A 12,864-nucleotide genomic window follows, 5' to 3' on the forward strand; every position below is an offset into this window, starting at 1 on the left:
GGGGGGGGGGGGGAGTGTAATGCGATGAGTTGGAGTCCAGACTTCTAAATGTAGATAAAAAGCAAGATTCAAATCCAAACACATCTGATTAAGATCCCATAAGGAGTAATCTCGAACTTTTGACCATGCTAAACGAGATTATTTTTGTTTATATTTAATGACAGAACTTATTAATGACTAATTGAAATTTCTCGAACTATTACCTCATAAATATTTAATGACAAAACTTATTATTGACTTGTTGAAATTTCTCGAACTAAACTCATAGATAGATCTTTTATTTTAACATGACACTAGTGTATATATGTAATAAACTTATATATGTAGTATTTTGATGGATTAAGTCTCACAATTTTTCTATTTGTGAAAGAATTATTTTTAGAAGTTTATAAAGTACACGACTCAACTATTTCTATCAAATTGTCTAAATAGTCCAAATCATCATAAAATTTGACTTGGTATTATTTGCCTTTCATTTTCTCTAATTCCATTATTTGAAAGCAGTAATTGTTTATCCAATTAGAGGTTATGGCTATAATAATGACTGAAATTGACTCCTAATTAGTTTGCTTGGTCAAAAAAAAATGAGAAAGAAAAATTAAAAATTGAATTTATATGACCAAATCAGAAAAAAGGTCAATCACGTAATTATAATATTCTTTTTATTACAATTTATTTATCTTTTTTTTATAATCGGTTTAAAATGACAAAATTAGACTTTCCCATGTCATATTAAATTATATTTCAATATAATCTATATATTTTTAGTTTAAAATCAAATATTTTAATTTTTTTATTACTTTTCTAAAATTGTGTCAGGTAAAAAAAATACAGTAGAAGTGTTATTCAGTGATACTAACAAAAACCTTTCACATAATAAGTATGATTTAAATTCTCATCGTTCCCTTCCTCCTTTCTTTATTAGCACTACAAAGTTGCTTGTAAAAATAAATTCATGAATTAAATTTGACGATTTTTAGTTATATTATCAACACAAATTTCTTTTTCACTTTAAGTTCAATCTTTAAAGTTGTATACTAACTTCTTCCTAAACTTTGAGTTGTCGCCAGTCATAAAAGTCGTATTGTCAACTAAAAAAGAATTTAACATATCCACACGTCTCTAATATTATTAATTTCAAATATTATTTTTTAAAAGAAAAATAAAATGATTATGATGTGTGGGGTCCAATTAATTAACACAGCATGACAATTACAAAAAGTTTTTTTTTGGCAGTATTTGATAGACTTGGTCATATTTTAAACAACTCAGCAAATGGAGATAGGTGGGACCTACTTGACACCTGTCTCGATCTAGATGATTGACACGTCATCAAACTGAATACTTATCTGAAATATCAACACGTGTCAATTAGTGATTGGTTTTAATCACAAATTTTTTTTTATTATATCATCGAAAATTAGGATAAAACATAAAAATTAGTCGAGTGTTGTTTAACTTCTCTATTAATATTACTTTCATTACTCTTTAATCGTCATATTCTTCAAATTTACCCTTGTTACCTTTTGTTGTACATTTTGCCGTTGCTACTTAATTTTCTTAATTGTTTTTAATACATAGCTTATTCGCTATTGTGTTTCTATAACTTAAATATTTGTATGTTGAACGTGTTTTATTTGAGCCGAGAGTTTATATATTATAAAAAGTCTCTTCACCTTAATAAGATAGGGATAAAGCAGCATACATATATATCATCTTCCTCAAAAGCTTGCTTGTAAAATTACATTATTTTAAATTATTTATAATACTTTTGATATAATTGAATTCCTTCTCAAAATTTTCAACCTTTTATTTGACTCCTTACACTTAGAGTAATATTAATCTAAACGTACTTAAGATTATTTCAATGCTCAATTGGTCTTTTTTTTCTTTCACAAATAGAATCTCATGATAGTTGAGAAAAGAATTGATTAAAAATTTGCATGCATAGAATAATTTATATTTTCTATGAACATGCAATAAAGGTCTTGGCCTCAAGGGTATTTGTGTCAAAAATTTTAGTAAAGATGTATACAAAATATCAATTTAGAACACAGTTATAATTATATGTAATCGTTACTCTTAAATTGATCGAGAATCAGACCATTGAAATTTTTGTTCAGCCTTTTTATTGAATTACACTGAGTTTGTTATTTTTGTAACTTATTATACCAAGTTAAGATATTGGTACTTATAATATTATAACCTAAACAAGCAAAAGATTATTTAATTTCAATGCTCAATTTAGTAATATTCACAAAGAGAATATATATATATATATATATATATATATATATATATACACTCATGATTCTTGAGAAAATAAACAAATTGATTGAAATATTGCATGTATACTTAGATAATTTATATTTATATTGTATGTACACTCCAACATTTTTTTTAATAATACAACATACCTTTTTTTCAGACTTGTTGTATAGAAATTAAATTGTTTTTTTATAAAGAATGAAGGACACCTGTTAATTTGAAACTATTGGGAAGAAAAATCAATGATTGAAGCAATAATTCAATTTTATTAATTACTACTATTAATTGTTTTTGGCTAACGTGTCATAGCTATATTTGTTACAATTGGAATATATGCAGCTCATACCCTAGAAAATAAATTTTGATTTTGCATTATTTTAATTCCTTTTTTGGTAAGGAATTGTTGAGAAAAGTCCACATAATGTTTAAATTTGAAACAAAATAAATATATAATATATAAAACAATAAAATAGAATGAGTTCATTTAATTTTATCAAGATAAGGTCCCCTCTTATCGAAATCTCAAATATTGTTTTCTTTCGGTATGAATGCAAAATGGACATGCAAGTTAAAGAGCTCCGTCGATTCGTTGTTCATTTATCGATGAATAAATATTATCATCTTTCGTTAAATATAACGTTTTTTTTTCCTTTTTATAAACTACAAAAAATCGAAAACTAGCCTTTCCTCCCTTATATGTTTTTCTTGCTTATTAGTTGTAAATTTATCTAAAAAAGAACACAATCAAAATTCCATTAAATCACCTTGCTTTGTTAAGTTGTTGTGACACATTCACAATTTCACATGAATGTGTTTACACCATAACAACATGTGTATGAGATAATCCTAACTAATTACTGTATAAAGTAATTATAAGTATATATATATAACATATTGTAATTGGTAAAAATGTTGATAGTATTAAAGAATAAAAAGTATTAGTGTGCATAAGTTTAATAATAATCTTTTAATAAATCATTTACGAAAAAAAATCGTGAATAGAATAAATTAGTTTAATTATAATAAGAAAGGGGAGCGATGCAATACACTAGCTATATATATATATATATATATATAGTGGTAGTTAAAATTGCAAATTACTCTACTAACTATATTACAATATTTTGCTTCTTATACAAGAGAAATTCTATCGAGATGTATTCTATGTGTTATAAACTAACATATTTTGATCATTTATAATGACTCTTCCAAACAAATACAAACTTATCGTTAAATATTTCTTTTATTACAATAAAATAGTCTGATTGTGAAATTTATTCAAAAGATATTTATTTATATTCACGTCTTTTAAAATGATTCTAGCTATAAATAAAATTCTAAATCAACAGCTTAAACTCAGATTAATATATGTTAGACTTATATCCTTATTAATGTAATACTTATAACATGAATGATATATAACTAATTAAACATGAATAACTAGGGTTGGGATTTCTCATTTGTAGCACACAATTAGGGTTTGGCCTTGCTAGGTTATCATATAATTTTTTTGTCTCCCTAAGTTTGTTGATGGGATGGTCCTAATTAATTTGGAATATAAAGGCAATAATGTGAAGTTTTTTTTTTTTTATAATTTTTGTTATAAGAAATGTCCAATCAAGATGGTCACTATTTTTCATGTAAAAGATGAGCTGTCCATTTAGAATAATTTTAAATTTTTCAAAAAGACATAATTTGGAGTAAGTCCATGATGGTCGGTTTGACAAAATTTTCATAATTTTTCTAGACTTTTTAGATAGGTACCGACTTTGTTTAGTTTAATTTCTTATCAATTTTTGGACTCTTTTTTTGGCCTACCAAATTCAATAATTAATAAATACTATTTAAAGTAAACTATATAGTGCTTACTCACTTCTCATTGTATTAATTGCTTGAACTAATACTGATTTTTTAGTTAGTATAAATGCATGGGACATGTTAAAGATATAAAATGAAGGGAGGAATCGATCAATGCAAATTTAAAATTTAAATTTTATAAATTTATAATAATAATTTTAAGTGAATGATAACAAGGTTTGTAATCAGATATTTAGACATAAAAAAAAGTTAGTCAGCTCATGTGAATCTGTATATATAAATCCGTCCTGAATATCAAAGAGATATTGAAGAAACATTTTCAGAATTTTCATATTTTGGATGTAAAATTATTTAGTGAAGAAGAAAAGGTATTTTAACAATTGTATTTCTTTCTTAAATTATGTATAACTGTTCCAAAAATTATCTTGTAGTGTATTTTGAATTGATTTTTTTTTTTTTTTGCTAATAAAGAAAATAAACGAACCCCTCAAAAATTAGATAAGCTATATTTTAATGTAAACCAAAAATAAATAAAATGAAGCTATTAAATGATATTGCTCAATTCCATTATAATTTGAACTTCATTCAACCTTGTAGTTGGAAATTACAAGTTAGACTTAATCTTAATCAAGGTTATTATCTATTAATTAGTATTATTAAAGCCTAACCATATTCTGTAAAATATAAACCCTATGACTAGGGTAAGCTGAATTCAACTTTATACACTGAGCCATTAATTAAGTCCAAAATTGGTGAATGTGATGTTAGAATTTATTCTCAATTTGTTTCTCTTATCTCAATTTATCATAATTTCGTTATACTCAAAAATATTTTCTAAAATATATATCTTTTTTTCTTGAAAGAGAGTTTTGGACTCTATAAATAGAAGATCTTTTGTTTTCATAAATAACACAATAATATTTACGATTTTATTGTGTTTGTGCACTTTGTAATATAAGGAGTAATCAATTTCTAAACTAGTGTTTATATTTTTATTATATTTTTCTGTAGCATATATTCTCCTAATGTTGCAACTAGCATATGTTGGGGATTAAATGAGAAAAATTTGTCTCAGATAATTTGATTATATTTTGCATCGACCTATCGAAGCATTATATATCCACGAAACTATGGTGAGTGAAGATATTAAAAGGGGATGAAATAGACCTAAAATTATATCGAAGAAATTGCTTTTAAAGACCTACAAATTCATGGAGTCAATACTGACTTAGTTTTATAACCTTAAAATTAGACTTTCTGCATAAATCTCAATTAGTTAGGTTTCAAAACGAGTACTGAAGTTGAGTCAAAGAAAAATCGTTATAATGGACCTGAAATTCATTAAAGAAGATTGTAATAGCTAAAAATTATGCGAGTAAAAACTGATACATCGATTTTACTTGAAATTAAATTTTTCCTAAGTTGAAAATTTGCGTATGCGAGTTATTTCATGCCATAAATAAATGCAGACATAGCCAATTGTCAAAACTTGTATTTGCAAATATTTAGTCATTACTAAAATGGGCCTCAAAGTCTTTCAATAAGGAAAAAGCCCAAATTTATCTCATCCCTTATTGAGACAATATAATTGGGCTTTTAATGTAAAAGGCCTTTTGCATAAAGTTAGGCCCAAAGGAATTTTGGTGTGCAAATATTGAGTTCAAAATCCAAGGCCCAATACACTAACCCCACCCCCACCCCATCATATGTGCAATTTTGCCTAAATTTATTTAGTATGGTGAATTTTTGTGAGAATTCAAAAATATGCCATGTAAAATCGATTTACATGTATTTTATTATAACAAAGATAACATATTTTTCATAAACATTTGACCATTTTAGCAAGCTAAGCATATTCTAAGATTATTGTTCAAGTTAAAAATAAAATCTAAAATAACGATTGCATGATCAACTTTTTAAGTGTCATTTTGTTGATGGTATTAATATAATTAATTTAAGCAATAATGTTTGATTAAATGCATATTAATGGATACATAAGTAATATACTAGATCAAGAATCATAAACTCATATATTCAAAATTTACCGAAATAAAATATACTTAAAAAATTCTTTTCATTTTATCTTAATCAAGGTGACACAACATTATATAAAATTAATCGAGATCCACGTTAGGATTGAAACTCCGAAAATTTGTTAAAATTATTAAAACGTCAAAATAGTCTAAGTGCAAGACTATTCAAAATTTCACAGCAAATGAATGAACCAGTGTTCTTTGCAAGTTGCATTATTTTCTGTGTCACTTTTCAGAAAAAAATTCATAAATATCTGTTAATGGTGGAATCAGATCCCTAGATTTCTCTCTCTCTCATAAGTATGGCTTCCCCAATTTCAAATGCACAAATTTAGTCACTAATCATACAAGTAAGCGCTTTCGATTCTGCTAATTTTTTTCAATTTTTAACGTACAAATCTGTTCATATTTGCCCAGTACACTCAATTTTATTTTTTGTTAGATTTTTGTAGTTTGAAGGAGCTTATTGTTCTATAAAAAGATGCATATAATTTATACTCGTCGAGTAATTATAGCTTTACTCATTGCTTACGTTGCTGCTGCTGCTGATTTAGAGGTAATAGCTAAAAAGGTGTTAATTTTTGTGTTTTGAGCAACACCTATTTGATCAATTTTAAGTGTCATATTGATTGTTTATTTGTCTGTTTAGATCAACGGAGCTGAAAAAACAGGTGTAGATGGAGTGATTTTGAGTAGTAATAGCAGTGTGAATGAGAAATTAGATCCGATGATTGCGAATAGAAAAAAGGATGTTCAATTAGAAAATGATAGTTCAAATAGCGGAATGAGGTCAAAGCAAGCTGGGGATCGGAGGAAAATGAATAATAGTAGTGAAAGTATTGGTGAGTTGGTGAATGTTGTGGAGAAGAAGAAGTTAGATGATAGTATTGTGAAAAGGGGTGATGAGAGAGGAGGGTTGAAAGAAGGTGAAGTGGAGAAGAAAGGAATCGATAGTGGTTCTGAGAGAGATGACAGGAAAGAAGATGTAAAAGAAGCTGAATATCAAGAGAAAGCAAACAATAGTAGTTCCGATAAGAAGGAGAAGGGAAAGGTTCTTCCGGATGGAATTCAGTCTAGAGAGGTGATATTGCCTGCAAGACAGGAGAGCTTTCATGGAGAAGAATGTGATTCATCTTATAGTTGCACAATAGAGGAAAAGGCATTGGTTGCATGTCTAAGAGTTCCGGGAAATGGTACGTGTGTGGTCCTTCAGATTTTCCATTTATAGATATATTTGCTTCCATGCATATGTTATCAACAAAGAAGTTGTGGATTGTCTATACAGTATGGCAAATTGGCAATAAATACTTTTGCCATATTTTCCTATAGCTGATTATATGTCATTAAATATGTGTTTGTAGTTACTTGTAAACTGTCGATGGTTTTGGAAAATGCTCATGACTCCCAATGAGGACCGGAGGTAGCCTTTAAGTTCATTTATTGAATTGGCATCGAGTATTTTATCTACACCGTCAAGTGTATTTTGAAATTTCTATCTTATTTAGGCTGCCTGCATATCTCTGTCTTTAATACTCAATTCTTGTGCAATAATCTTCAGATGGAAACTAGTATCATTTTCTCCTGATAACTATTATCCCAAAAATTGATTTTGTTCTGCTCCTGTTAGTGAGTATGATCAGTTATCGTAGAAGTAAAGTTTCAGTAAAAATTTAGAGATTGTAATGATAGACAACTTCCATGGCTGGTTACTTCACAGACCGTGCCAGTGATATATTCCTATTAGAACTTTTGGAGAGGGAAATGGAACATTATACCTCTTTGAATTTACAGTTCCATATCTAGCTTGTAAACATTCTTTGATGTGCGGAAGTTATCATGGAAAACAGAAACTAGTTGGAGTTTTATCAATTTGTCAACTTTGTCTCAAATGGCAAGGTCACCACAGGCACTGCTTTCTTCCCCTATCTGTAAAAGAATATTCAGAATAGTGACTAGCTATCCTACTCACATCTATTACTCCTCCTTACTTCAAGTCCAAAAGAAGTTGGGGTAGGCCATGGAAATCCACTGTCAAAATAGGTAAAGTTAAGCGGACTTTCATGCATCAGCATTTATCATGTGCTGGAAATTATTGCATAGATCATGTACGACATTAAACATTTAACTGGGGGCCTCCAAAATAAAATAGGTGCTGCTTTTATCTGTTTGATGTGTCCTCGTGATACATGTCTTTAGCGAATGGCTCAAAGTGTTCCTGTCAGTATAGTGCACCATAAGTAGGATATTCTCCAGGTGGAATTGTCTATCTTGTAATCAGATGGATTGTTCATTTTTCTCGTTAAGTCATGCCATTTCAGTTGGAGAAATAACCTGTTGCTTTCCCTTGCAGAATCTCCAGACCTCTCACTTTTGGTTCAGAACAAGGGAAAAGACACTGCCAGCATTTCTATTAAGGCTCCTAAGTTTGTAACACTGGAGCATAACGAAATTGAACTCCAAGGGAAGGAAAACAAGAAGGTAATAATACTTTTCTAGCAGTATCTTAGAGCATTCTGAATTAAATCTGATGAATAGGTGGCCACCTTGAATGTCGAGCTTCCCTACTTGAAATCCCGTTGAGCTAAAATGCCCCGAAAGCCGAGAGATTTTGACTTTTTGAGGATATAGCTCTTTCCCCAGCATTGATCTTCTCAAGATGGATTTGCTTATAGTATATTTATGATTTGTCTTATCTCATTTTAGAACTTTAATCAAGTTCTTACTTTATCTAGCACCCATTATTCGAAAGAATGTAGAAGTAAGTGAGGAAATGGAGGTTCTGGTTATCTTAATAGATGGAAAAGGCTTACCAGTCTCTTTAAATGGTTATCTTTGATGAATAGGTGACCACCTTGAATGTAAACCTTCCCTACTTTAAAACCTTAAGCTTAACTGCCCCAAAAACAGAGATTTCAGGCAATATTTCTTTCCACGGTATCGATGTCCTCCAGATGGTTACCCATAGTATAATCATGATTTGTCTTGGGAAAAAGAATATGATTGCTCATTTGCCCCTTTTCCTCCCAAATAATAGTGACATCAATTGTAGCAATGGCTTGCCACTTCCTTTAGGTGCTGTCTTTCGTTTAAAGTAGAAAAAGATAGTGGAGTTTAACTACAGCCGCCATCGAGAAACAACCCCCCCCCCTCCTCCCCGGACCAATCTGGAAAATTGAGCGCCTCTGTCAATTCAACTATGTTATGATATTAATTACGTATAACCAATATGAACTTTATGGACCTCTGAGAAAGTATTTCTGATGATGAATTACTATGATGATATCTTGGTAGTCTGCTAGCACTAAAATTTTATGTTGAGGTATGTCTGGGATATGTTAGAGACCTTTTGATGGTTTATCTAAGTTTTATCCTTTAGGTAGCTACAGCTTTTGAGTTTGGTGCACTGCCCTTTATCAATGCTTGTTCTGTTGTCATTCTTTGTGTTGTTTGCATGAATGGGATTTCACTGAAGTAGATATGTCATTTATAGTTGTAAGCTGTAACAAATACATTTTCTTCAGTTAGTGTTTCCCTGGTATATCACATTTTGAAATGATAGTAGAAGTCCGGGAGTGGTTATGGCTTCTTGTTTCACTTAAGGAGTAATTAAAGGTTAATGAGCTGTTTTATTGTCAAGCTTGTTGATATCTGGGCAACACTGCTGCTGCTCAGCATATGGTTTGATGCCATTTTATTCTGAGGCTCTAAAAGGAAAAGAGTGACTAAATCTGTGTATTATTCATCTGCAGGAGGGATCTCCTTAATTACTATCTGATGAAACATTCCTTGACCAATTTTTCTGTTTTGCATACCTTTTAAAGTTGTCTAAGTAAGGTAGCATTATAGACAGTTCATGAGTATTGGTCACATGCCAATGTCACATGGATATATCCCGTTTCTTTGAGAGTCGACCACCTTTTGTTGATGCTGATAAGAACTTGAGCATTTAAAACTATGTAATTTTCTCATCAGGAGGAATCATCACTTAAAAAGAACTGTTTGAAAGCTAGTAAATGGTGATTTCTGAAGTGTTCTGGCAAAGATTAATATTTCAACTCTTAATTTTGCTAGTGTTTTACTATTTATAATGCGAGGCTGTGATGCTTGCTCCTGATGCAGATGAAGGTTTCTATAGGGAATGGAGGAAATGACAACATCATCACTCTGAAGGCAGGGGACGGTCAATGTTCACTTGATTTCAGGGGTCTGATTGACAACGCTGAGAAAACATCTCAGTTCAATTATGCTCTCCCATCCTTCGGAATAATGTGTTTGGTTGCAATTGCATTAGTGGCTACAATCTTATTGTACATCAAGCGGAGGCTTCTAGTAAGCAATGGCCACATGTATCAAAAACTGGACAATGCTTTACCAGTTTCCAGTGGCGGAAAGGTAGAAACACTCTCAACTGATGGATGGGACAATAACTGGGATGACAATTGGGACGACGAGGAGGCACCCAAAGCACCATCCTTGCCAGTCACTCCTTCACTCTCTTCTAAAATCATCTCCTCACGACGGTCTAGTAAGGAAGGCTGGAAAGACTAATCTTGATGAGTGTCCGCGGAATGCTTTCTTTGCATCAACCTTTTTTTCCTTCCACTTGGTAAGTATAGAGAATAGAAATGACTTAAATTGCACAGTAATCGTGACTCGTGGCATTACGATTCAAATTGTGACCTCTTGCCATATCGAGTTGCCCCCTCGGACTCTTCCCTTTCAATATCTTTGAAAGAGGGAAGTCCCTTTTTCTGGGCTTGATTAGAAATGCCCTATAGCTTGAGTTTTTTTTTGCTTTTCTTTTCCTTCCAACTCATTCAGTATGCTTGTTTTAATGGGCCTACTAAGTCCAAATCATCAGTATAATATCTAAGTGTATGATTATGTAATGTCAAAGAGGCTGATTCTACATATTTCTTGAGTCAATGGTTTATCGGAAGCAACCTCTCTACCCTTCAGAGGTAAAGGTAAGGTTTGCGTATACCCTATCCTCCTCAGACCCCTCTTATGAGAATACACTCGGTACATTATTGTAAAGAGATGGATTCAAGATTTCAAGTTAAAAAAAACGTACACATAAATACAATCACTAGAGAAACAGGTGGATTGTCACATGTTGTTTATGATAGTTATGGTTTCAATAAGCATTATTGAAGTTCTTTGAAAGAGTTGTCATAATGTTTTCTCTATCAACTGTTTGTCACATGATATGTGCATCAATGACAGGTTAAACACTTAGCAAGATGTTTCTAGACCCGCTTTGTGCAGTTCAATATTCACTTTGAAATTTCGATTAATTCAAATGCATTCTATCAAGGCTTTTTTTTATTTATAAGACTCGCATTAGATATAAATATATCTTATTCATTTCGGTATAACCACCGATAACTTACGTTAAAATTAAATACTATGTTTTATCTTATTTCCCAAAGTCATTAAGTTTAATTTTATTTTTCATTCACATAATACACTTGGAGGAAGCTTTCATCTTTTGACACTTGTCGACTCCTGATTTGATCAGGATGGACAAAAGCACGTGCTATTGATGTGGGCCTGCCACGTGATGGGGTCCAGGATAAGAACATGCACGAGACGTCACATGTTATCTACCACACGTGTCCCGTGATCTCGCAATGCTAATCACCGTTGATTATGATAGGGTCCATGAGATGAAGTTGTCCATTGGGACCCACTCACCCTCTATACGATCGTATATTATAATTGAGAGTCCGATTACACCTAAGGCCACATTAATATTGTTATTGTTCGGATACATCTTCTACGTTTATATTATAAATATCAAAAACAAATAAAATCTTGAGATTTAAAAGTGTTAGTTAAAAAATGATCGTGATAGAATTCTTGTCTGATTTATCAACTTTTATCATTTATATTTTGAAACTATGCTATTATCAAGCTTAAAAATATACGTAATAAAGTAAAAGGACGAAAAACGCCAAATTGATTTAAAAAAAAAGAAGAAGAGATATTTGGGGAATGGGCAAGTAGTTACAAAAAGATGAAGGCCCCAAATGTTAATTTTTTAGTTAGTAGGGGGTAGGGACGTTAAATGTATCTATCTATATACAATATCCCCTAAGATTCTCTTGTCTTTTAACTTTTTGTAATTTTCATTTTCCACCCCATAATAAAAATTAAAATACATATTCTATCCCTAATTTTTCTCATCTCGTTCATTTTGAATTACACGTTTCTTATGAAATAACGATTAATTCAAAATAATTTCTTACAATATTTATATTAGTTGATGTATATATATATTTTTTTAATTTGATATTTTTATTTATATTATAATCCGATTAATTTATATTCACGCTACGTGGGACCTCATTTTTCTTTTTCTTTTGGCTTTTCAATGGTCGCACTTGGAAATCTCAGCATGGGAAAAGTGAACAAAGAAGAAGTTTGGGAGATTGTGTTATTTTTTTACACTTTTTTTGTGGGGCTCTATGCTTTGATTTTCATTTCCCTCTTCAAACATCTTAGTGTTTGTTCCCTTTTTTTGTTATTTGTATTTTCGTGGACGGATTCAAGATTTTTTTATCGTGTTATATCGATAAATAATAAATTTAAATTTGAGATATCTTTTTGATTTGATACGAGCTAGAGTTATAGTCTATTTTTTGTGCTAACCAGAGTATTTCTAGTGTTTCTTTAATCAAAGAATCTAACTTTTATAAATTTCTACACTGAATGTGTTATATAATAATATTTGAATGTATCG

The 12,864-nt window shown here is 30.5% G+C and overlaps 1 protein-coding gene across 2 annotated transcripts; it reads left to right on the forward strand.

Moving 5' to 3' along the window:
• Positions 1 to 6,272: 6,272 nt before the first annotated feature.
• On the forward strand, positions 6,273 to 11,062 carry LOC107026707. Of its 2 annotated transcripts, none has more exons than XM_015227780.2 (5): positions 6,273 to 6,469; positions 6,562 to 6,675; positions 6,769 to 7,312; positions 8,470 to 8,597; positions 10,239 to 11,062. In XM_015227780.2, exons 2-5 carry the CDS (start codon positions 6,601 to 6,603, stop codon positions 10,665 to 10,667), a joined length of 1,176 nt encoding a protein of 391 aa, XP_015083266.1. In that variant the 5' UTR covers positions 6,273 to 6,469; positions 6,562 to 6,600; the 3' UTR covers positions 10,668 to 11,062. The 2 variants fall into 2 exon arrangements, with proteins under 2 accessions (XP_015083266.1, XP_015083267.1); XM_015227781.2 differs by having other exon boundaries at positions 6,572 to 6,675.
• The last annotated feature ends 1,802 nt before the right edge of the window (positions 11,063 to 12,864 follow it).

This window comes from Solanum pennellii, chromosome 8 (assembly GCF_001406875.1).
Source record: "Solanum pennellii chromosome 8, SPENNV200".
NCBI classification, from domain to species: Eukaryota; Viridiplantae; Streptophyta; class Magnoliopsida; order Solanales; family Solanaceae; genus Solanum; species Solanum pennellii.